The sequence below is a fragment of the Colletotrichum jinshuiense genome, chromosome 3 (genome assembly GCF_051148585.1).
Source record: "Colletotrichum jinshuiense chromosome 3, complete sequence".
Taxonomy (NCBI): Eukaryota; Fungi; Ascomycota; class Sordariomycetes; order Glomerellales; family Glomerellaceae; genus Colletotrichum; species Colletotrichum jinshuiense.
In genome coordinates, this window is record NC_139310.1 from 2101285 (window position 1) to 2124300 (window position 23016).

The window sequence follows — 23016 nt, forward strand, 5'->3', positions numbered from 1 at the left end:
TCGTTTCTCTTATCCGTGCTTGCTTGGTAGGTCCGGAAATCTTGCCGACCGTGGAACGACAACCCAATGATTGCAGCTTCCAGATACATGCCTCAACCGCCGCTCCCTGCTCAACCGGCCGGCATCTCGGTTTCAATTCAACCGAACAGTTGCCGATGCTACCTGTTATCTTCTTTCGCGCTGCAGCTTGCACCAAATGTACATGAAGCTCCTTCCCAACTGAGCCCAGACCAGCCAAAAAGACCAGGGTCGCGTTGGCCCGCGGGGGAACTTTTGTGACATATGATGACACGAACCTCATGCAAGCCATTCCCCCATCCTCAAGACGCCATAGCTCTACGTTGCAGAACCCATGCCGGTAAGCACGGCGTCCGGGGTTGGAGGAACTCTGACGGAAACCACGTGCGATTTTGATTAATTGGCGTCAACCTAAAAGATCTGCCGTGCCTCCAACCCTGCGTTTCCCCCCATCAAAACCGCCGTGGGGACACTCAAAGCAGTTCGGCCGGTCGCTTGGTGACATATGCGGGGTCGAGGTTTGCCCATAAACTGGAGAAAACGAGGGGCACGCTTGGGATGGAACCCCGGCGATGGAGAGAAGTACTGTTGCATCGACAGATCATCAGCGACATATCCGGAATGTTGAGCTGCCGTTGCGGGGTCAGGCAGGTTCTCAAGATACTTATGGCCCCGGGAACGCATACGAAGTAATCAAATCATGTTTTCCCCAACTCATACCCATCCGAGACCTGCAGGAATCTGAACATCCAAGATGAGTCGACCGTTTAAGAAGGTGATATTTCCAACAACATCCGTAGCTGCGCATACCCCTAACTTTATTGACAGGTCGTGATCGTCGGAGCTGGCCCTTCTGGCCTGCTTCTCGCCCTGCTCCTTTCGAAGCACGGCATCCCCGTTCACATACTCGAGGCTCAGGATCATCTCGACCAGCAGCCGCGCGCCGCTCACTATGGCCCCGCCGCCATACCCGATCTCAAGCGCGCGGGGATTCTGGAAGAGGTCCGGCGCCGTGGGATGACGATAGGCACCTTCGTCTGGCGCCGCCTCGAGGACCACAGTCTCATCGCGGGATTCGATGCCGGTGCGGTCTCCGACATCAACGGCGAGGATTTTCGAACTACCTGCCTCGTCCTGCAGGAGCTCGACCAGCTGATGCTAGACGAGTTCTTGGGCAAGTATAACGGAACCATCAGCTGGGAGCATCGGGTCGTCGGCATAGGACAGGATGAGGGTCGGGCGTGGGTCGACGTCGAGACACCCGACGGGAAGAAGCAGGTCGAGGCGGACTATATCGTGGGATGTGACGGAGCTAACAGCGCTGTGCGAAAGGGCCTGTTCGGGGAGGAGTACCCGGGCTGGACGTGGGACGCGCAGATCGTCGCAACGAACACATACTACGACTTCGCGGGCAAATTCGGGTGGCACGACGCCAACTTCATCATCCATCCGGAGCACTTCTTCATGGCGGCAAAAATCACGAAAGACGGCATGTACCGCGTCACGTACGGCGAGGAGCCCAACCTCTCGCACGAGGAGCTGAAGGCGCGCCAGCAGGAAAAGTTCAGGACGATGCTGCCGGGCCACCCCGAGCCCGGCGAGTACGAGGTGGTCAACTTTGCCCCGTACAAGATGCACCAGCGCTGCGCGCCGCGGTTCCGGGTCGAGAGGTTCTTGCTGGCCGCCGACGCCGCGCACCTGTGCAACCCCTGGGGCGGGCTGGGCATTACGGGGGGGTTCGTTGACGTCGGCGGGTTGTATGATTGTTTGGCGGGGATCTGGGACGGGGCGGCGGATGAGAGCATCCTCGACGTGTACTGCGAGAAGAGGAGGGAGAAGTGGAAGACGGTGATTGACCCGATATCACAAGAAAATTTCCTTAGGGTTTCGGATGCGGACCCGGCCACGAGGCTGGAGAGGGATGAATTCATGCAAATGTGCCGGCGCGCTGAGAAGGACAGGGATTTTCTGCGGGAGTTGATGTTGGGGGGGCTGGACGTAAGGTATGATTTTACCAAGCATTACAACAAGGTGAACGGGTAGGTTTGAATGGTGCTTGCTATATGACGCTCGCGAAGGAGTGGAATGGAATAATATGATGTCTACATCTATCCCGGTCAGTTTAGCGCATATATGTTTGAAAGCACGGTGCAAGGTGTTCAGAGGTTTTCGTGACAATTCACACGTGCTACCCTTCATCGAAAGAGAGTAAGGCCACTTTTGGGTTTCTATCACTTAGTATGTATCATCATTTTCTTCGAGGAAGAACATATAAATGCCAATATTGGGCGGTTTACTGCTGTCGGGTTTGAAAGCAGTGTCCGCCTGCTACACATGAAATATTCACCACACAGACACTTTTAATTCGTGGGTCTTACGAAGTGCTTCAGTGACAAGGCGAGACTTTCTGGTCTATTGCCGTGCTTTTGAGGCCATAATATATTACAAGAACCCATGCGTTCTTCATCTGACTGCATATTTGTCAAAGTAACGTTGAATTACTATGGAAGAGCACAACCTGCTGTTTGCCTATCTGCCTCTATTATTTTGGCAGATCACCGAGCAATCGCGGTCGTAAGCGGCTGCTCATTGTACCACTCTCGTGATCATCCCAGTAGGCCATCGGAACTAGCAGCAAGCCACCTCTGGGTAGCCAAACTGGGCTGTCATGTATGTTGATTATCGCAAGACTTGCAGCGGATCAGATTGTGCCCACTAGAGCGGTCGGCGTGATTGGATCGTTCGGAATATCATTGAGATCGACTAAATTCGCTAACGTTCTAGCCATCGTAAGACTCGTCTGCGGAAGCCGCGCTCGAATCTGTTTTGCTTCTTTGCAGCTATAACGATTTCTTGATCTTGTGTCAAGTCCTTCTGCCACTCCTCAAGAGCTGAAAGGGAGGACTTGGTGTCGGGATGATCAATGCCAAGGCAGCGCTGCCGAAGCACTAGGCAGTCGCGCATCAACTGTGTTGCGTCCTCCCACCGGTTCTGGCTTTTCCAAGTATAAGCTAGGTTGTGCATACTAGTAAGCGTGTCAGGATGCTCCTCTCCAAGCACCCTCTTTCTCTTCTCCATCACCTGCACGCCTAGCCCTTCTGCCTCTTTATACCGCCCTTGATTCCAGTATGTTGACGCTAGGTTGGATATACTAGTAAGTGTGTCAGGATGCTCCTCTCCAAGCACCCTCTTTCTCTTCTCTACTACCTGTACGCCTAGCCCTTCTGCCTCTTTATACCGCCCTTGGTCCCAGTATGTTGACGCTAGGTTGGCTATACTAGTAAGTGTGTCAGGATGCTCCTCTCCAAGCACCCTCTTTCTCTTCTCCACCACCTGCACCTCTAGCCCTTCTGCCTCTTTATACCGCCCTTGATTACAGTATGTTGACGCTAGGTTGGCTATACTAATAAGCGTCTCAGGATGCTCCTCTCCAAGCACCTTCTTTTCTATCTCTACCACCTGCACCTCTAGCCCTTCTGCCTCTTTATACCGCCCTTGGCCCCGGTATGTTGACGCTAGGTTGGCTATACTAGTAAGTGTGTCAGGATGCTCCTCTCCAAGCACCCTCTTTCTCTTCTCCATCACCTGCACGCCTAGCCCTTCTGCCTCTTTATACCGCCCTTGGTCCCAGTATGTTGACGCTAGGTTGGCTATACTAGTAAGTGTGTCAGGATGCTCCTCTCCAAGCACCCTCTTTCTCTTCTCTACCACCTGCACGTCTAGCCCTTCTGCCTCTTTATACCGCCCTTGGTCCTGGTATGTTAACGCTAGGTTAGATATACTAATAAGCGTGTCAGGATGCTCCTCTCCAAGCACCCTCTTTCTCTTCTCCATCACCTGTACGCCTAGCCCTTCTGCCTCTTTATACCGCCCTTGATTCCAGTATGTTAACGCTAGGTTAGATATACTAATAAGCGTGTCAGGATGCTCCTCTCCAAGCACCCTCTTTCTCTTCTCTACCACCTGCACCCCTAGCTCCGCTGCCTCTTTATACCATCCTTGGTAGTTATATATTAACGCCAAGTTAGATGTACTACCAAGCGTGTTGGGATGCTCCTCTCCTAGAATTTCATTTTGTAACTCTACAGACTGGGCCGCACTCTGTCCAGCCTCTTTCCACTGACCACGGCAAATGAAATAACCCGACATACAGAACAAAAGAGAAGCTCTTGCAATCTGCATGTCGAGCGAAGTAGTTCCTTCGTTTTGGAGTACAGCTTTAGCATGTGGGAGGTAATCCCTGCAAACCTGCTGACTCTCATGTTCACCATACGGATATATGTTTGACACCGTCCCTAGAGCGTGCTCTGCGAACTCTGTAAACTGGCTGCAGCTTATAAGCCACTTTCGTGTTACCAACTGTACCAAACGATGTATGTCGATTGTATTATTGTGTGCCTCCGCCACAAATGAGAAGGCTTTAAGAGTGCCCAAAGCCTTCATCACTTCTACTGTACTGGTCTGGAGCTCTTTCTCAGAACTCTCATTCCTCTCGTCACAGTAGTTTATAATAAACTCCTTAGGAATGCCTTGGCGATCGAAGAGACTTACCAGGGATAGAATCTCACTGGCAAGGGCGTCTTGTTGCTGGATCTGGTTGAAAGAAACAATCCACGTAGCCGTGACAGCGTGTGGTGTTTCTGAGTCTCTACCGACTGCTTCAAATGGTTCACTCAGTTGACATAAAAAGCCGTCATCACCCTCGTCCAGCAGCTGAAGATATTCGTTGATCGAGATGCTGTTTTCCCGCACGAATGCTGCTGCCTGAGCGAGTGCCAGGGGTAGATGCTCAAGCCGGGCAGAGAGTATTGCGGTCTCCTCGGTAGATGTTTCGTTGTCCAGTGTTATCTGTAGAAGCTGCTGCGCCTCACTTTCGCTCATCTCGCTGACTTTGATAAGTGTTTGTCCCCGTACGAGCCTCAACCCTGTCTGCTTGTTCCTGGTTGTGATAAGGATTGATCCGTGACGACACTCGGGGATGTATTGCGCCAATCCAACTTGTAAATCAGCCGCTTGGCCTGTGCTGGTGTTTTCACTGGATTGTTGCGGAAAGAATAGCTGCGTATCGTCGGCGTTATCAATGACCATGAGCCAATGGCCTTGATGTCCTCCCTCTAGCCAAGTCTTGACAAGAGCAAGTACGTCGGTTGTCGGATCATTATGTCCAGGAATACCACACTCTTGAGCGATAGAGGAATACGCCTGTCGAAATCGCTCTGCGTTGCTTGCATGGACCCAGAACACCGACATATCAGGGCACGCATATTGTAGCCATGTCACATAGGCGAGAGCAATTTGGGTTTTGCTAGGCACCGTCAGATAAGCTAAGAAATGCACGATGAAGGATTAAATTACCCGATGCCACCAAGGCCATAAAGTGACACTCTTGGATGTGGGCTAGTGGCTAGCTGCTGTTGGTTCCTGTCGTGTCCAAACAATTCTTTGAGTTGATGAAGGACTTCAGATCGACCGACGAAGGCTGGATTTCCACTGTATGGAACAATAACTGAAAGCTATTAGCACAGTCGGTTGTTTTTCAGGCCAAATACCTACACCATGTGCGAGTAACCGTTGGCTTCTTTGTTGTGGTATAGTGTTCCAGGAGCGCCTTCGCTGTGGAGGCTGCTGTTGCTGCAGCGTAGTCCTGCCATTTCTTGTTCTTGTGGCTGTCGGCATAATCGCATACTGCTTTGATGATAATGCATGGAATCTCATCCCATACGCCAGCTCCTTCCATCTCAAAGGCAATGAGACTGTGCTCTGTAGCGATTTTGTCGCGATCTAAGCCAGACTTCATCACAGTGTCACCGGAACCCACACGCCCGACGAACACTTGAGGCTCCCGAGCTGCCAGGGTAACATCTTGTTGTCTGGCCCCCAGGCGCTTCCTTGACACGAGGCGTCCTTTATCGCACTGGAGTTTCTCGCATGAGGTATTGCGTGCCGTTTCGCAGGCGCCTGAGTCACTGCAGCTGCAGCTGCGATCCCGGTCTTCTCGATGTCTGTGAAGATAGCCCGGTTCGAATAGGACATCCTCTGTCGACGGTGGGCGTTGATACAGAGCCACATCCCCGCCCTTGGCTGCCTTTTGCTGTATCTGCATTAGGATCTCATTGGCCCGACTCTGGAGATCACGGCGGTTGTGGCGCGTTTCGAACGTAACAACAAGGGAACGAATCTCCTTGCTGGGCCTGCCAAGGCTGTCTTCGATAGTGTCTTTTCGTGCGAACTCTTCTGGGTACTTCCGGCCTAGGTCATATTGTACAATGCTCTTGCTAATAATTACATCGCCGAGTAAAATTTCAATGCCTGCCTTCGGGCTGGGTACTCCACCGCAAATGCCAACCAAGACAGCCAGCTCTATCCCGGTATAGGTTGACCGGAGGCTGGCCGCTGCGCTTGCGGCACTGGCCTTTCCCATGTTGGGGAGGAGGAGCAGAACGACGTTGTGGCTTCCGATCCGGCCAGTCTTGTATCTGTTGTAATCTCCAAACGCATTTACCTGGCCCTGAAAATCTCTGTTCTCGGGCCAGAACTCATCGAAAGCGAAGGCGACGGCATCGTATTCGAGTGGCAATGCGCAGATGATGGCGACGTGGAAGTCTTCGCGGCGGGGGAGTTGAAAGCCCATAGCGAATCATCGAGGTTTTGTTAACAATTTCTCGAATGTGTCGTCGCGGCTTGCCGCAGTGGGTGCTGTTAATCAGGTCTAGGTAGAGCTACTGAGAAATAAATAATTGATGATTGATGATGGTCGTTGAGAATCCTTGGTCGTCGGCGAGCGCTCTAGTTTGAATCAGGCTGCGCATCTTCTGATATCGGGCTGGCGGGCCGTCAGCAACAAACGATTGGTTCGCTTGTTATCTGCCCCTCTCACGAGTACTTTCTGCATAATCGCGCGGTTGAGCATATTGAACCTAGCATATCGAAGTTGTCTATCATGGCGTTCGAAAGTGCCTGTAAATTGCTGTTCACTAAAGGCGGCAACCGAGTTAACTAATCTGCCTTGGGGTCCGTTATCCTTCAAACACCTTTAGGATTCTCAATAACATATTTATATACATTGGGTAGGCTGATCCCCAAGATGGTTCACTGTAGTGATTAATTAAAGTAGCTTACTGTCTGTCTAGAGATAGTATGCGCATTCCAAGACTTGTTCCGCCAGAAGTACTATTGACTGTCTGGAAGTCCCTCCCCATCCTTGCAATGTCCACAGTGCCTGAAACCATGTGTTTAATGCGAATAAGTCTTGCTCCCTCTACCGCTGGTCGCTCTTTATTCCAAGGTGAAAGACCTGCCTAACCTCGGGCGGGAAAAAAAGTCGATCAAACACGGATAGCTTCATAAGAAATTGCATAATGACTGTTGGCGTTGGAGGGGACAAGATGAATGAAGATGGGACGATATTGTTGGTGGTCTAAATTAAGGTGTGGTGGGCTCTGAGTGGAATCTGCCATGGACCCATAATACCGGCGGCGCTCCAATCAGGCTTGTGCACCCGGCGGCTAATCCTGAAGGTTCGATGCCACCCAACGCACCCCGGCAAGGCACTCACTTTTAAGTCAACTATCACCTTCTGCATTTCGGTCAGGTTTTCCAACGCAACGTGAACTTAAATACTTGAGGGTTTCGAGAATATCCCGGAAAGAATAGACGCAAAATATGGTTCAAAGTAGCCCCCGTAAGCCCTTATTCTATGCAGAACACAGAAGCCCTTGGGGCACAGCTGTGGCGGCGCGTCCTTGCCCCGGTCAATCCCCGCAACGGGCCGCCCCCCGATCATCTCTTCGGCGCTTATCCATCGCCTCTCATTCCTCAAGGCCCTCTGCCACGGCCCACGTCAAGCACCAGGCTTGTGCAAGAACCCTGGACAAAGTAGCTTCTTGTTGGCGCGGGGTGACATTCGACGACCAAAGCGGCATGGCCAAGTGGTAATTCATGCGCATCGGCAAGTTGCCGCGCTGAACATTATGCTGTTGGTAGTTGTTCAACCTCCTAGTGCGTTTCAGCGTTCCAAGCCTTCGGGTTCACTGTCTCTTCCTTAAGGCGCCTTTCTTCCCAGGAACGGTCGCTGTCTAACTTGAGTCTGTTCTCTTCTTTCTTGTTTTCTCTCCTTTGTCGTTGTGGCTGGCTTCCATGGTTCTTTCGTCGTCATTCAGTACCGTGTGCTCTTTGATTAGCGCAGTCGAACTACATAACCACAAAGCCGACTACAGTTGAGCAACCATCCATATTCACCTCCCACGACCGATGCCCAAGAGGCAATGGGCTTCAAGTCCCCCGAAGTCCACGAGACTCGGCTTCTCTCAGATCAAGATGACTCGCCTGAGAGGCAAAGTCGAAAGGGTTTAATTCCCCTGCTGCTCCATAAGTCGAAGGACAGTAATTGTAGTCTCGATACAGGTCATATATCCTCGATGAAGACAGCAGCCTATTCAACAACAACTGATATCTCCAATAGTTCACAAACACGGATGGAAGCCATTGACATTGAGTGCTCCCGTACTCTTCTCCTTCGCATTCGCCTCCATCCTCCTTGCTGTGATCATCGAAGTGCTTGCACAACAAAGTCAGACCAAAGGAGGACTCGCCCTTTCTGACTCCCCGGACGACATACCGGCCTTTGCAAACTTCTGTTACCTGTTTCTACCCACGATTGTCGCCGTCATTTACAGCCTGCTTTGGAGTTGGATCGATTTGGATGTGAAGAGGATACAGCCATGGTTAGAAATGTCAAAGATGGAAGGCGCAACAGCGGAAAGGTCTATTTTTCTGGACTATCCCTATGACTTTGTTGCTTTTGTTCCTTTAAAGGCGGCCAAGAGACGGTAAGAATCTTACGGAAGACCTCTCACGTACCGGATTAACAAAGCTATAGGCATTGGGCCGTCTTCTATGCTGGAACCGTAATGGTAATGATATTTTGGCTTATAACACCCCTTCAGAGCGCAATACTTGGTAGCGGTCCGGTCGATGTACGAAAAGTGTCTGTAATATCCAATCCTAATGTCCCCCGACCAGCATCGGAGCAGATCGAGACAATGGACCAATCCATACTCAACGAAGGCTATGCCATCACTTGGCTTAACCAGTCATACCCGCCTTATACGACTGCTGATTATACTCTCTTGCCATTCTCAGCGGAAAGCGATGCAAGACAGGTGTCTTCGACCAACTGGACCGGATCCACAACCAAGTACTGGACTCAGCTTGAATGCTGGCCTGCCGAGTTTGCCCCTCGCGGCCCGGGCTACGACTTCCTTGATGGTCGTGGCTGCAACGCCAGCGAGATTGTTCCTTTTGGTGGACTCCCTACCCCCGGCCAAAACTACAAGATGCAGTATATAGGCTACCACAACAGCGCCTGGGCCGACTACTGGCTTTCCTTGACGTGTTCCAAGGCCGCAGCCCATCAGTTCTTGGCCATATGGGCCCGCTACATAACGAAAGAAGAAGTCAGCGCTCTCTTTTGTGAGACGAGTTACTTCAAGCAAGAAGTCAATGCCACCGTTGCTTCCGATACCAGAAGGCCCCTCGAAGACTCCATCATGCCCACCGGCCCGCGCGAACGACTCTCTGCAACGGAATTCAACTCGTCAGCTTTTGAACATCTTCTCGGGGCTGGCGTCTCGTCTGTCGAGCTGGAAGTCCAGCGGGAGTATCCTTTTGGCCACCTACTCGAGCAGCATCATCAAGTCAGCCATTTCGGTCTGAGGTGGCCGTCGTCACCACTGGTAGGATTTGCCATTGGCTCTCAGAACCCCCAGAACTTGACCTCCCTCGACGCCTTTCAGGATCACACATTTCTAGGGGACGCTTTCAACAAGACGCACAAAAGGCTTTTTTCCATTGCCCTGCGCCGCATGCTCACCAACTCATCCACCGAAACTACGACGATGGGCGTGGTGGATTTTGAGCAGCACGGCATTATCGTTAGCAGAGTCTTCTCGGCCATCGTTGAAGGGCTGCTAGTTTTGGTCGGCATTTTCACGATTCTCCTTTGGTGGCACAGCAAAAGAGCGTCAAGCAAATTGACCACGGACCCGGCCTCTTTGGGGTCACTGATGGGGCTGTGCCAAAACAGCTCTGTCCTGCTAGACAAGTTCACCGGAAAGGGTTGTCTACCTGACGAAAAGCTGCATGAAGCATTCCAGGACTCGAGATTCCAGCTGTTTTGTGGGTGCCAGAGCCGATCTGGACAGATGGTCATCAAAGTTGTCGATATCCGAGAGGAATTCTACGAAAGCCAGCGAATCAGCCTTCAGCCCGATACCGCCTTTTCCATCGGCCACTATTCGCCCGTCAAGCCTCTGGCCCTACGAAGAGAGATTGGGGTTGTCGTTATACTCGCCATGATGGGAGCAGTCGTCGCGCTCGTCTACTTGAAGTGGGAGGAGCGACGCATCGGAGGTAAGGATGTCGAGGGAATCGACAAAAGGATGCGACTGATTAGTGTGCAGGACTCATACGACCGACGACGAATTTCGAAGTACTTCAGATCCTCGAAAACTACGTCCCGACATTGTTCGCGACGTTTCTGGAGCCGTTCTGGGTGCTCGTCAACAGGCTGCTGTGCATCATCCAACCCTTCAAGGATCTCTGGACTGGTCGGCGGTCCGCCAGCGGCTCCATTGACGCCAAATATACCTCCGTGCCTCCTCAGCTGGTAGTCTGGCGGGCAGCCAAGTCGGGCCACCTAGTCCTTGTGGCAATCTGCCTGCTCGCCCTCCTTTCGAATCTTCTTGCCGTTGGCCTAGGTGGTCTCTTCAACGAGCTTCCGGTCGTTGTCAACAACACCTACGAATTTCAACAATCGATGAAGCCAACGCTAAATAACGATTCGGTAACGGGGACCGAGAACCGGAGGATATTCAACGGCAATGTCATCGCATACGAGATGCACTTTTACATCGCCATGAACAATATCTCCCAGGGTACTCCTCTGCCGCCGTGGGTCACCAAGGACTACTTCTTCCAGCCGTTCACAGTGGCCCCTGAGGAGGAGACCAGGGGCGAGGCTTATACGGCTCGAACTAGGGGGTTCGGCGTTCTTCCCTCCTGCTCCACTGCCGGCACCGTTAAGAGCCGGGGAAGGCCCCCTATTCTTAACTACACCTTCACCCGCGACGGAAAGACGTTCCCGGACTGTCCGACGACATACCAACCACCGCAACTGGACCTCGACACGAAGTACCCCCGAATGCCCGCGGGTCCTTCAGCCGCCGAGACTGTAATGGCTCTCCCCCAAAGTCCCGGCATCACCCCTTGCAACATCCCGCTTGTTCTGTCCTGGACAAGAAGCTCGGACGCTTTGAACAAGCAGGATGGCGAGATGGAGACCTCGTTCATCGTCTGCACGCCCGTCTTCACCACCAGCATGTTCGACGTCACCGTCGATCCGCAGGGCCACGTCCTCCAAACCACCCCGGTATCCGAGCCGTCATCCACGCTCGACTCCCCCACCTCGACCAACAACACAGACGTCATATCAACATACCTCAACCGCTTGCTGATGGGCGGCACATTCCCCTGGCACAACGACACGCTCTCGAAGGACTGGATGAACTACTTACTGAAAATCCAGCCCGAACACGCCGACATCCTCGACCCGCTCGCGGCCCCGAACACCACGGCTCTCGTCCCCGGCATCGACTACGTCTACCGCCAGCTTTACGTCCTGCTCCTCAGCCTGAACCCCCTATTCTTCGACAACTACACGCAGCCCGTGGCCATCACGGGCACCGAGCGCCACACCGAGATCCGCATCTTCATGGACACCACCGCCCTCGCCATCAGCCTCGCCGTCCTCGCCGTCAACATCGCCGTCGCAATCGCCCTCTACGGCTTCACCATCACGCACTTCCTCCCGCGCATGCCGACGACGATCGGCTCGATCCTCGCCTACCTCGCCCCCAGCAGGGCCGTTCGCGAGTACGACGGGCCGGACGCCGCCGGCAGCAGCGGCGGCTTGAAGAAGGCGCCGACGTTCAGTTTCGGTCGGTACGTCGGCGACGACGGGCGCGCGCAAGTGGGCATCGAGATGGACCCGTACGTGGTGCCGGTGAAACTGTCGGCGCTGAGGAAAGGGGACACGGAACCGAGGACGGGGTTGCTGAGGCGGGTTCTGGGCCGGAGGAAGACGGAGGGGCGGGGAGATACCTGGCTATAGGAGGGCGGACATCACCACGAGAGACACACGACGGGCGTTTAGAGGCAACGATGTTCCCTGGATTACGACTATACCTGGCGTTCCGGTTTGGGGGAGGGGATTGGATATGCATATTATGATTTACGGTTTTTTGTTCAGCTTTGCCACCACCTACGACTCCATATTAGAAGAGGTGGGGGAACTAAAGCTTTGGGTACGAAGCGCGCCCGGCCCGAGTCATGGAGTCTCTGCAGGAAACACCAAGCCAAAACCAAATACACTTTTTATTTTATTTAACACTCCCGCCGCACTTCCACCTCGGACGTGTTTCTTCAACCGTGTCAACCGCGTCCATGCACCACCACACATCTCCGTCCGAAGTGGGCATGTGTCAGCCATTCAGCTCGACAGGGAACAGCTCCCGTTCGGCTTCACACCCTCAAACGCGTCTGCGTGGACGTCCGTTAACTTTCTTGCCCCCCCCCCCCCCCCCCCCCACCGTAGGGTTTGAGTTACGTCAAGCTCTCCCGTTTCCCTTCGAACCCCACGCGGCCCTTGACTTCCCCCCAGGGACCGCCCCTCTTGAGGGCTGGCCTGGGAGTGTAAGAGTGGCCACATCGGATTGTGAAGCTCTTGACTCTCACTGGCTAGCATTGCGCGCTTGGGCACGAGATGAGAGTTTTGGAGCTTTGGGCAAAAGTTTGCATTGGGAGCTGACTTGACCCAGCTCGTATGAGCGTATTCACGGGTGCTCTGGGAGGGGGGGGTATGTTTCTTGCAGCTTGTCACATGTGGTACTTGGCAACTGATTTTTTAGTGATCGATATGCTATTCATGGCATTACGCCTTATCTGATGGTAGCTGATATCTAAGTATCCAAGTCTTTTGGGCTGTACAATGTGTGAAAAAGGTATATATACAAAAAATGTTTGTAAATGTCCGAGAAAAAAACAAAACGCCGCAGAAGTTTGTGCCGTAACCTGTATGTTGTTCATGAAGTTGTCCAGTGTGCCCCGAGGTATCATATCCCATAAATGCTAAACCGTTCGTAAAAGTATCCACCATCAACCAGCTTAGGCGGAACGGAAACGAAGAGAGTTTTGGCGCAGGGCGCGCTTGCGACCGTTGCGGGTCACAACCATGCTGAGTTCGGCACCCATGCCGGCGGTGCAAGAAGTGCCGCCGGCGAGCTGCTGGATGGAAGACCAGGTGCCGCTGGCGCAGCGCTGGAAGGAGCTGCCGCCAACGCAGTTCCATGCGCCCTCATCGGAGCAAGCAGCGCCAACAGTCTGGGCGCCAGTGCCAGTTGAAGGGGTGCCGGTGCCGGTGCCATTGCCAGAGCCGGAGCCGGAGCCGGAGCCTGAGGAGGGTGTGGCGCTGGGGGCAGCACTGGGAGTGACGGCAGGTGCCTTAGTAGCGGAGGCAGTGGGAGTCGCGGAAGCTCCACCGTTGTTGACAGGGACGGTGATGAATACGCCACCGGGAAGGCCAGCGCTAGCAGTAGGCTTCGACGAAGTAGGCTTGGACTGGGCAGGCGCGGAGGTGGGAGCGGTAGTGGGCGAGCCAGCACCGTTGCCAGCGGTAGTGGTGGGCTTGGGAGAGCCAGTGGAGCCGCCACCGGAGCCACCACCGGAGCTACCACCGCACGAGGCGGGAGGTGCGGCAAGGTTGCTGGCAACGCCAAACTTGTCAACAGAGTTGCCAGGGTTGGGGAATTGAACATCAGTGCCCTCCACCGTCTGGCAACCGCCGATGTTGGCAGTAAACATGTCCGGGAGGGCCTGGTAGGCTGACTCGGAGCCACCGGAGCCGGTGATGGTAACGGGTCCGCAGTTCATGTACATCTCGCGGTTGCCAATCCTGTTGAACCAAGTCCAGGCAATGGTGCCGTTGCCAGCGGGCATGTCATCAGGGATAGTGAAGTCGTAGGTGTCTTTGTTCACCTGGTTGGCGTTGTCACCGAGGTTGCCCTCGGCGTTCTTAGCAGGGCAGCCTCCTTCGATCGACTTGATGACCTTCCAGACACTGTTCTTGTTGGGCTTGGCGTCGTAGGTGATGGAGACCTGGCAAGAACCACCGCCGTGCACAGCGGAACCGATGAAAGCAAGTTCACCGGTGCCACCCTGGGCGTAAACGTTGGAAGCACCCGCAGCGTTGTAGCTGCTGGATTTGCAGGGGAAGTTGCTTCCGTCGGCCTCCAAGGGGCTGTTGTCCAGGTTGGCGGCGTCGTAAGGTACAGGCGAGCTCATCTTCATGTGGGCGCTGGCAACAGTGGCCAGGCCGAAGGCGACGAATGCTTTGGTGAACATATTGAATGTGGGTTGTGGGTGAGAATCTAAACGTTCCAGACGTAGAATCTTAATGTCTTTTGGTTGTCGTTGTGACTGTAAGTTGAGAGTCGTTTCGAAGAATGGTTCTTAATGACACCTTTAAATCATGTTAGTCCTCATCCCGGTGTGGCCCTCATGTGTGATCCAGCATGTTCTCGACGACAGCGCATTCGTTCCTCAGCAGGCCCGACCCGAAGCGACTGGTCACAACCGTGACAAACTCAGTGCGACGGTTCTTCCCGGAGAATGGCATTGTTGGTGATACAATACGGGCCGCAGTGTTGAACAAAGGCATCGAAGCAGGCCAAGCGGCCAAGGCCTCGTGCTGCCGCCTTCTGAGGCTGCGGTATTTCCATGTACTTACAATGTCTTCTCGCTTTGTCTGCTGGGGAGCTTACACAAAGTGACTGAAGGCTGAGAATTGGATAGTTGACGGGGTCTCGAAGTTTCGTTTGGTTGTTCGATTGTTCCGGAAAGGATGGAAGTGCACCAGGCGGGTTGGATTGGATAGAAGCGGTATGAAATGAGGACTAGCCTTGTTGAATGAGAGGTGAGAGAAAGTAAGATGTCGAAACGACACTTTTTTGAAAGAAGCCCACTGAAGGAATGTGAGAAGACGTGATGGTCCGAGAGGATGAAGAATGGGATTGTGAGGTTGGACGAGGCCGGGTCTTATAATACCAAGAGGCAGGCCAAAAGGGAGAATGGGGAAACGTAGTGACAGACAGGGCCCACGGGCAGAATATGCCGAGCTAGAGAGAGCGACTAGAGATGGATCTGGAAAGGAGAGGCAAAAAGCAAAGAGTGCGGCTGCAGAGAACGGCGGTAATCCCAGAAGGACTGGAGAACGATGGACTGGAGGTCGGACCGGAGGATGGAGAGCTGGATAGATCGGTCCACTTGGGACGGGAAAGACATGGCGTACTTTTTAGACAAGCGCAGAGCAAATGGGCCAGTCAAGGCCAAGCATGGGCATCAGCCCAAGGGGATTCGAGGCATGGTGGATCGACCGAGGGGTACAGGGGCAGGTCGTTGAAGAAGGAGAGGCATGGACTTTGAGGCTGTGATAGGCCGGAGGCACACCCCTCGGCTTGTTTCGACATGGCACGAAAAGACCGGACTAAACATTCTTGTGAGTGGGCAGGGGTGGGAAAAGATGATCGGGGCATCTGGAGCTGGGCTGTCGCCTGCCTGTCGACGTGGACTAAGGCCCTGCGGTAGAGACTAAGACGGTAAGACCCAGCCATGTCCCTGGAGACAGACGGATGGTGTGGACTTGGAGGGACGGGGACCTTGCAGCAAGAGGCGCATCGTGCGTTGCGCTGCGTGTTTTTCGAAGGGTGGATGGATGCCCCTGACTAAACTTGTCTAAGGAGGAGCCAAGGACAGCCAAAGGCGGGGGAGAGGGAGGGTGGCCATGGTGCGCCGGTGGACCAGAGTCGAAATGGTATAGGGAGGGATTGGAGAGGAATTTTTCGAGCCTTCGTTGATGTGAACGATTTGAATGGCTGGGAGGAGGTGAAGGAGAGACAAGTGACTCCGAGGGGAGGGAGGACCGGGACAGGGACAGGGAGCGGAGACCCAAAGGATGCAAGGAGCATGGGTGCACGCGGTGGATTCTGGACTCAGGGGGCCCGCCGAACAGGGAGGTACGTACCGTTACCTCTCCCGTCCAGCGACGAGATCCCATTGGCCGCTCGGAGCATACTAGCGGATGCACCAGAGCACGTTGCGTTGCCCCTCTGGGTACGTATCTTCTGGCACCTGGTCGACACTACACTAGTAGCAAAGTACCGTCCATCTTAATCGGGAAAGGGGGGGAGGGGAGGACGGGAGGATGGAAGATGGGGGATATGTGCAACCATGTGTTCCTTTGTGATGCTAACTTGGCCGAACGGTCACCACTAGCTGCGCTGGAATAGCGTCAGGAACACACGGAAGCGCTCGAGGTGCAGATCGCAAGGCAGGAGAAGCACCAAAAATGGCGGGGACTACTGCAAGGCACCATCTTGTGAGACCATCACAGCCATTGCAGTAGTGGGTGGTGGTAGTCGCAACGGCAAGAAACGGCCAGCCAATCCTCCCCCAAGGTGCAAGTCAGCATACCCCAACCTACCTAGTATTCTTGTTCCCGCGCTTGCTAAATGCATTCATCCATACTGTCTTAGTGTGCTGCTGGCAACCTCGCATAATACCCTTTCTGACCGCTGGAGTCTGGAATAGAAGAGGCGCTGCTGCACTGCAGTCATCCCGTCATCCAGCACACGGATAATAGGCGACTTGCTTTGCTAGCCTAAGTTTACTTTTTTTTACCTTTTTATTTAGGGTTTACTTTACTTTGATGGCGGCAAACAGACAGCGGCTCGGTGCTGACTGACCGACTGCCACGACACCTCCTCCATCGTATGCACTGACTAGACTGGAGTCAGATGGGCCAGGAAAACGAGAGCTTCTCTCTGAATGCAGTCCAGCCTGTTCCAGGCTGTCGCCCATTTGGGCAAGAGGCGGCCTCCAATCAGGACATGTCGAACCTTGGGCTTGGAGCCAGACCCAACCAGCGGCGACCTCTCGTGGCGGCCTTGAGCCCGAGGCCTTGGTGGCGGCCACTCAGATCCCTCACATACCCTCGTAAAAATATACCTGGTATACGTCACGGTGCGGCGCAACCTTGCCTTACCACATTGGTTAAATGCCTTTTCGGACGGTCACCTCGTGAGCCCAGTCTTTTCGGAGAACACCCCTGTCAACGACCGAGTGCAGGGGTTGATTGCAGTCATTCCCTATGGGGTATAGGCCAAGGGGATCAATACCTCGACAACTGGGAACTGGGCTTTCATGGTGTCGCCGCCGTCGTCGCGCTGTAAACCTCTTCCGCCCACCCAGTCCAATGAATACGGGTGATGGAGGGGAACGACTTGCAGAGAGAAGAAAATGTCATGGTCAGGGATCGGACTAGTGGGCGGGAGATGGTGGTCGACGGTGACCAGGGCTTTGAACAACCAACCCATGGCTTTCGGCAAGGACTGGTGACAAGGGGTAAAAGAGACGAAGAAAGGGGGCAGACGATGCACGACGTTTGGTTCGTCGATTGGCCGGGCTTCCAAGTTCCATGTCATTCCTTTTCCAGAAAAACGGGCGGGAAAATCGGCTGGTGGCCAAGGCGACATCTTTTGGACCAGCATCATCAGTCCACCGTTTGTGAAATGTCTTGGATATAGAAACAAAAAAAAGGAAACCCGGGAAAAGGCGACATTCCAGCCGAAAGCGAGACATGCAACGGCATGTTGAGCCGGCAGTACTGGAACGGGAAACGTTGGCACGGACACCAACCTTGTCATCGCACTACCTACCAGCTCAACTCACCGACACACACCGAGAGACACCTTGATCGGGCGCGGCGAGCCTACGAGAGAGACACATTGGGGGAAAAATGCAGTGTATCAGTCCAGCCCCATCCCTGCATCTATTGTGTGCATTGTCTGGCAACAAGCTAAGCCAAGGCCAAATATGAACAGAGTCACGTTGATCGACAAGATTTTCCCGAGTCAGTAATGGATCATCCCGGTAGAGGATAGAGACTGAGTAGTGTAGATTGAGTACTATGGTAGATTGAGTAAATTGAGTGTCCTAGGAGGGCCGAATCGACCTCGGTATTCCCGTGGCCCTGCCCCCTTCGCAGCCACGCTGTTGAGTGGGTTGGTGGTTTTTTTGGCTTGTGGATTGTGGGTTGTGGAAAGGTAAGTGGGAGCATGGCTGTAGACTGTAGTGTAAACTGCGCAACCGTTTACACTACACCACCGGTACACTACACTACAATTGCGGCTGCTCTGCCCTGCGCCCACCGGGCCTTAACACGTCATAAGTCACTTCACGGGCAACCCGTAGTTGCGGTCTACTTCCCGCTCCACTACCAGGTTGCTAGTGGAGACCAACGGACTCGTGCATACCGGGACTCGGTCGGTGCGGTTGTTTAAACGATCAATGGCTCTCCACTGACGACATGGTCTCCATGAACAGTGAGCGGTTTGCGACAGCCACTCGTTTTCAGCTGTTCCCATCATCTTTTCTTCTCCTTCTCAATGCCGAGAGACATTTCCACGTTGGCGTACAGGCCACACAAAGCCCACACCCCCTGACATTGGGACCTGCCCTTCTGAACCCCCCGCTGAATCGGGGGGACTGACCGGGGCAGTTGGGCAGATCCTCCTGTGCAAGTGCAGGGAAGTGGACGGCGTCGACAGGGGCGTTTCCTCGCCTGCCAGGGGGTTCATGCGCACCCAGCTGGGAGTCCTCCGGTCCACACAACGAGGCCTTTTTCTTCCTTTCGTTAATCGTGGTCGAAGCCCTAGGCTGTAGCCCATCGCACATGCTACGCTGTAATGTGGTTTAGTGCACGCAGGGTCTCGTCGAAGGGGGGTCTCACGCTCTCTCTGGGCGGGGGGACGACGACAGCGAGACTGCTAAATCCCACCCCTGCGCAGAAGCGAGGACGTGAAACGAAGCCAGTTTCAAACCCCCCAAGTTCGCCTCTTCCCCTTTCGGACATTGAACCCTCTGCCAGCGAGCCACTGCCAGCGAGCCACTGCCAGCGAATCAATGCACTATTAGTTGTCACCTGCTAATGTGATGGTGGCGGCATCATCTGGTTCCTGCTTCTTGTGTACCAGCTAAGCTTTTTTGTCGAACCGTTTGTTTCTTCAGACCGCATCATCGCGGAAAAGCGGGAAGCGGAGAGCAGCGGGCGATTCAGTCCTGAACCGCCGGGACCAGTCGTTTTCTTTGTCCACCAAGAAACGTCGTCACAACGACCACCCCAGCTGGAGGTGATGGGCTTGGGGTAAGCGCTGGAAACAGACAACGTCTAGTCTGTCGAGCTGAGCGCGCCTGTCACGCGCCGTCAGCCTCTGCCTCGGGTTGCCTTGACACTGGCCAGTCGTTTGACATTGACGGGACGACACGACTGCCACGACTACGACGACGACGACGATGACAATTTGCGCCGCCATGGCGCTCGACTGGCTGGCAGACAGACTGGCAGGCCGGCAGACCTTCTAGTGTAGCCGCACCCTCGTCGTCCGGCTGTGACTCTGGCACGTTCGTCGCCCCTCCCCAAAAGCCCAAAGCGCCATCACTCTGAACCCCGCCGAACCTGGCCGCCTACTCCCCGGCCTTTGACCGACTAGAATGTAACACTTACCGGCTGTCGTCCACTGTCGCGTTGGTTGATCGTCCCCCCGTGTCCCACTGTCCAATTCCCGGATGCATGTGGCCCGAACTCCACGGCCAAGAGTGGATTGACAGGGCTCGCGCGAAAAGAGGCTCATTGAAGGAGACAAGAGTCGTCGGGAGCTGCGCGCGGCGCAGTACGTACTCCCTGTCCATCTTCATCTGTGGCCTGTCAAAAAAAAAAAAAAATCCCAGTCTCGGTTCCGTCGTCTGAAGATTTCGATAAATCCATCTTCTGGCCCGTTCGCGTCCGTGTTGTTGCCTCCCTCCCCTGCAAATAGCAGCTTGGTTGGGCATTGGGCCAGACTCAACAAGCGCCATTAACGCAGATGATCCGAGGGTGGCTGAGAAAGGTCCTGTCTCTCATGTTCGGACGATCCAGTTGAACCGAGTTTCGTACCCGCGACACTGATCGCCCGCCGACACACACAGCCCGCCACCGTACCAGCTACCAAACGGCACCCTCTCTCCGCCCGCATGAATTCCCCAACATGGCCTCTACCACCAGCTGGCCCCTTGCTAATACCCTATTCTCTCCTTTTGGCAGTCCAGCCGTCGTCGGCTACTATGTAAAGCCATAGGGGCGACACACACAGTTCCCGGGGGGGTCCCAGCAACGCCGTTTTGAGCCCCTCGGCATGAACGATCGCCTCTGAGCCACAAGGAAATCCGAGCATTTCCCAGGCGACGCCACCGCAACCGCCCCTGTCCGGTGCCACTTTGTGAACAATGCCTGTGGCTCTCTGTGGCTGTCCTTGCCTGCCGGAGCCACAGATCTCGTATCCCTTGGTGGCTCGTACTTCGTGATGCCCGGGAGCGACAGTCAGTTCGCGGTATTACCGTTCCCCTCTATCCCACAGGATACCGAGGCGGTCTTCTTCGTCGGCTGCCTCTGAGCACTTCCTTGCTCAGCTGGAATTCGGGAACGAAGAGTCAGTCACGGCCGGCATTCCTGGCATTCCCAAAGCGGCCAGTGTTAGACAGTGGGCCAGTATTGTTCAACCCCCCCCCCTCTCCCCCCTCATGACGCGCCGGCGTTTGTTTCTGGAGAGCTATGTAATGATCCAAGGTGATGTGACTCGTTCGCTTTCGCATGATTTCAGCCGCTCGACAAAGCTTGCATAAGCCCTGAACCACTCAAGGCGTTTTTGCCTGGCCCACGCGCATCACCCATGCCTTCCTTCGACCTGGGTCTCTGTCATGGTAGCCAAGTCTGCCCTACGGAACTGCACGGTCTGTCCTTGAATGGTCGCATTGGCGCCCAAATTCGGCCAGGCCACGACGACGACGACGAAGGCATCCGCATCACAGTCACAGGGGCACGCCCGCTGCCCCGCGCGCCAAGGCTGGCGGCAGTCGTCCGACTTGACAGGTAAACACCATGGTCTATTTGTTGATTCCGCGTCCATGTTTCATCTATCCGTGGCATCATAATTGTTCTTTTCTTGGTGGGCGGCACTTCTCTCCAATGCCCGTGAGCTGGTGCTGACTTGTCCGCCTCACACCGCCCTAGGGCCCAGTCGCAGACCTGCATCTGCCGCCTAACTTGGGAGCCCATCACATAATGCCGTTTGCCGCCCTGCGAGGGGAAAAAAACCACCACCACAAACAGTCAGGATTCCTAGTTTAGGCAGAGCCTTGCTTGACCGCATCCTGCTTATCGTGTCCCTCTGCATCCTCGTGTTCTATTTTCTCGAACTCGGCAAAGTCCTCGCATCCTATAAATGGTCACCCAGGCGGTGTTAGCGACGACGTGACCTCAAAGCCCAACCGTAGGCCCGCAACCTTTTCCCAGGGAAAGAAGGCGACACTAACCATCAAAGACGTAGCTCTCGCGCGTCCAGACGTGCATCTTCTCCTTGCGGAACTCCTCAAACGACCACTCCACGCGCTCCAGGAACTCTGGGCGCTTGTAGATGTAAGCCGTAGCCTGCTTATCCTCCTCGGTGCCATCCTCACGGCGGGCCTTGACCGTGACGACCTTCTTCTCGTACTCGGAACCCTCGAAGAAGTCGAGCTTGTGGACGTTGGCGTCCGTGAGGCCCGTCGCGTAGATGCCGAGGACGGACCCGCCCTCCTCGGCGATCATGCCCGGGTAGTCGGCGAACTGGACGCGGTGGCGCGTGTAGTCGTGCAGGACGGCCGGTGTGAACGTGTAAAGGTCCCTGATGGCCTGGGGAGGTTTGCCGTTGCCTTGGACTACGGTGAAGAAGACCTTTGGCTCCATCTGCGGGATGTTGTCAGTGAGGCTTCCCCGCGTAGCCGCTATCCGGGTTGACTGACCAAAGTGCCTGGTCATCTGGTTAGCCTCACGTCTTCGGCACCTGACGGGGAAACTCACCATAGAAAAAAGCAGTGTGCGGTCCACTCATCTTGGCTATCGCTCGGGTCTGTGGTATGAGAGTAGGTTTGCGTAGATTGAGATGTGCGTTTCTGCGGTGGTTGCGTATGAGTGAGTTGCTGGATTTCTGAAAAGGTTGCCCGATATTTATATCATGATGGGATGGGGGATACAGCCTCGCCCAGGCTGCAGGCTTTCAATGCTGCGACAAGGTGCTGGTGGACGGAAACTGTCACTTACTGGCTCTGGCCAGTTATCGATGCCGTCGATACCGTCGATGCTTCTAGTCAAAGAACAAGCTGGTGGAGAATGTGACAGAACGTTAGGCAACTCTTTATCTGCAATATGTACTGAAAAGACTTCAAAGGATGAAGCACGTGTGAGATTATCTTTGAGAAACGCAATAGATCATATATGAAAGCAAATGAGGCTGAACAAAGGTGACCGATAAGTGAGGTGCAGTCAGTTCCGGCCCACCTCCGAACCACCGGCTGTCCTCCGAATGGAGCCTGGATGTGGAGGCGGGACGATAAGAGCTACGATAGCTGGCCACCCCTGCTGCTCTTGCTCCAAGTGGAGTTTAGCGCCGGAACAATATTCTTCAACTGCCTAGCGTCAAATGAATTGGCGGCTGCTCCCCCCCAGCTTCGCGACTGCTTGGGAAATTTGAAAGTTCACGTCGAGCCTGTAGCGTAAAATCCCATTTAGACAAGCCGCGCGATCTGGAGCGATTGGGAAGAACTGGGGCATCCCAAACACCAAGGCACCCACGAACTCAACTGCGAGCAACTCTCTCTACTTTCGAGTATTTCCTGTTGTTTTCATAACCAGCGATTTTTTTAATTCCTTCCTCCATCCACGAGATACCCCTCCAGCTCCCGCGCGCGCGCTCGTCGCCATCTCACAGCCTCGCTGCGACACGATACAACCCACGATAGTCTCCCCGCCCACGC

At 54.4% G+C, this 23016-nt stretch overlaps 5 protein-coding genes across 5 annotated transcripts; 2 read left to right on the forward strand and 3 right to left on the reverse strand.

Moving 5' to 3' along the window:
• Positions 1-772: 772 nt before the first annotated feature.
• EsH8_III_000588 (FAD-dependent oxidoreductase) lies at positions 773-2061 on the forward strand (the record flags this gene model as incomplete). Its single annotated transcript, XM_083262313.1, has 2 exons — positions 773-793; positions 847-2061. 2 exons carry the CDS (start codon positions 773-775, stop codon positions 2059-2061), a joined length of 1236 nt encoding a protein of 411 aa, XP_083122800.1.
• A 729-nt stretch (positions 2062-2790) lies between these two features.
• Positions 2791-6649, reverse strand: EsH8_III_000589 (uncharacterized protein; the record flags this gene model as incomplete). Its single annotated transcript, XM_083262314.1, has 3 exons — positions 2791-5323; positions 5374-5524; positions 5572-6649. 3 exons carry the CDS (start codon positions 6647-6649, stop codon positions 2791-2793), a joined length of 3762 nt encoding a protein of 1253 aa, XP_083122801.1.
• Positions 6650-8282: 1633 nt separating this feature from the next.
• EsH8_III_000590 (DUF3433 domain-containing protein) lies at positions 8283-12187 on the forward strand (the record flags this gene model as incomplete). Its single annotated transcript, XM_083262315.1, has 4 exons — positions 8283-8421; positions 8480-8846; positions 8897-10428; positions 10479-12187. The coding sequence occupies 4 exons, from the start codon at positions 8283-8285 to the stop codon at positions 12185-12187; spliced, it is 3747 nt and encodes a 1248-aa protein (XP_083122802.1).
• Positions 12188-13239: 1052 nt separating this feature from the next.
• EsH8_III_000591 (uncharacterized protein) lies at positions 13240-14475 on the reverse strand (the record flags this gene model as incomplete). Its single annotated transcript, XM_083262316.1, has 1 exon — positions 13240-14475. The coding sequence occupies one exon, from the start codon at positions 14473-14475 to the stop codon at positions 13240-13242; it is 1236 nt and encodes a 411-aa protein (XP_083122803.1).
• A 6873-nt stretch (positions 14476-21348) lies between these two features.
• Positions 21349-21949, reverse strand: EsH8_III_000592 (gamma-glutamylcyclotransferase family protein; the record flags this gene model as incomplete). The annotated part of the gene is made up of 2 exons (XM_083262317.1): positions 21349-21440; positions 21538-21949. 2 exons carry the CDS (start codon positions 21947-21949, stop codon positions 21349-21351), a joined length of 504 nt encoding a protein of 167 aa, XP_083122804.1.
• Positions 21950-23016: the final 1067 nt, after the last annotated feature.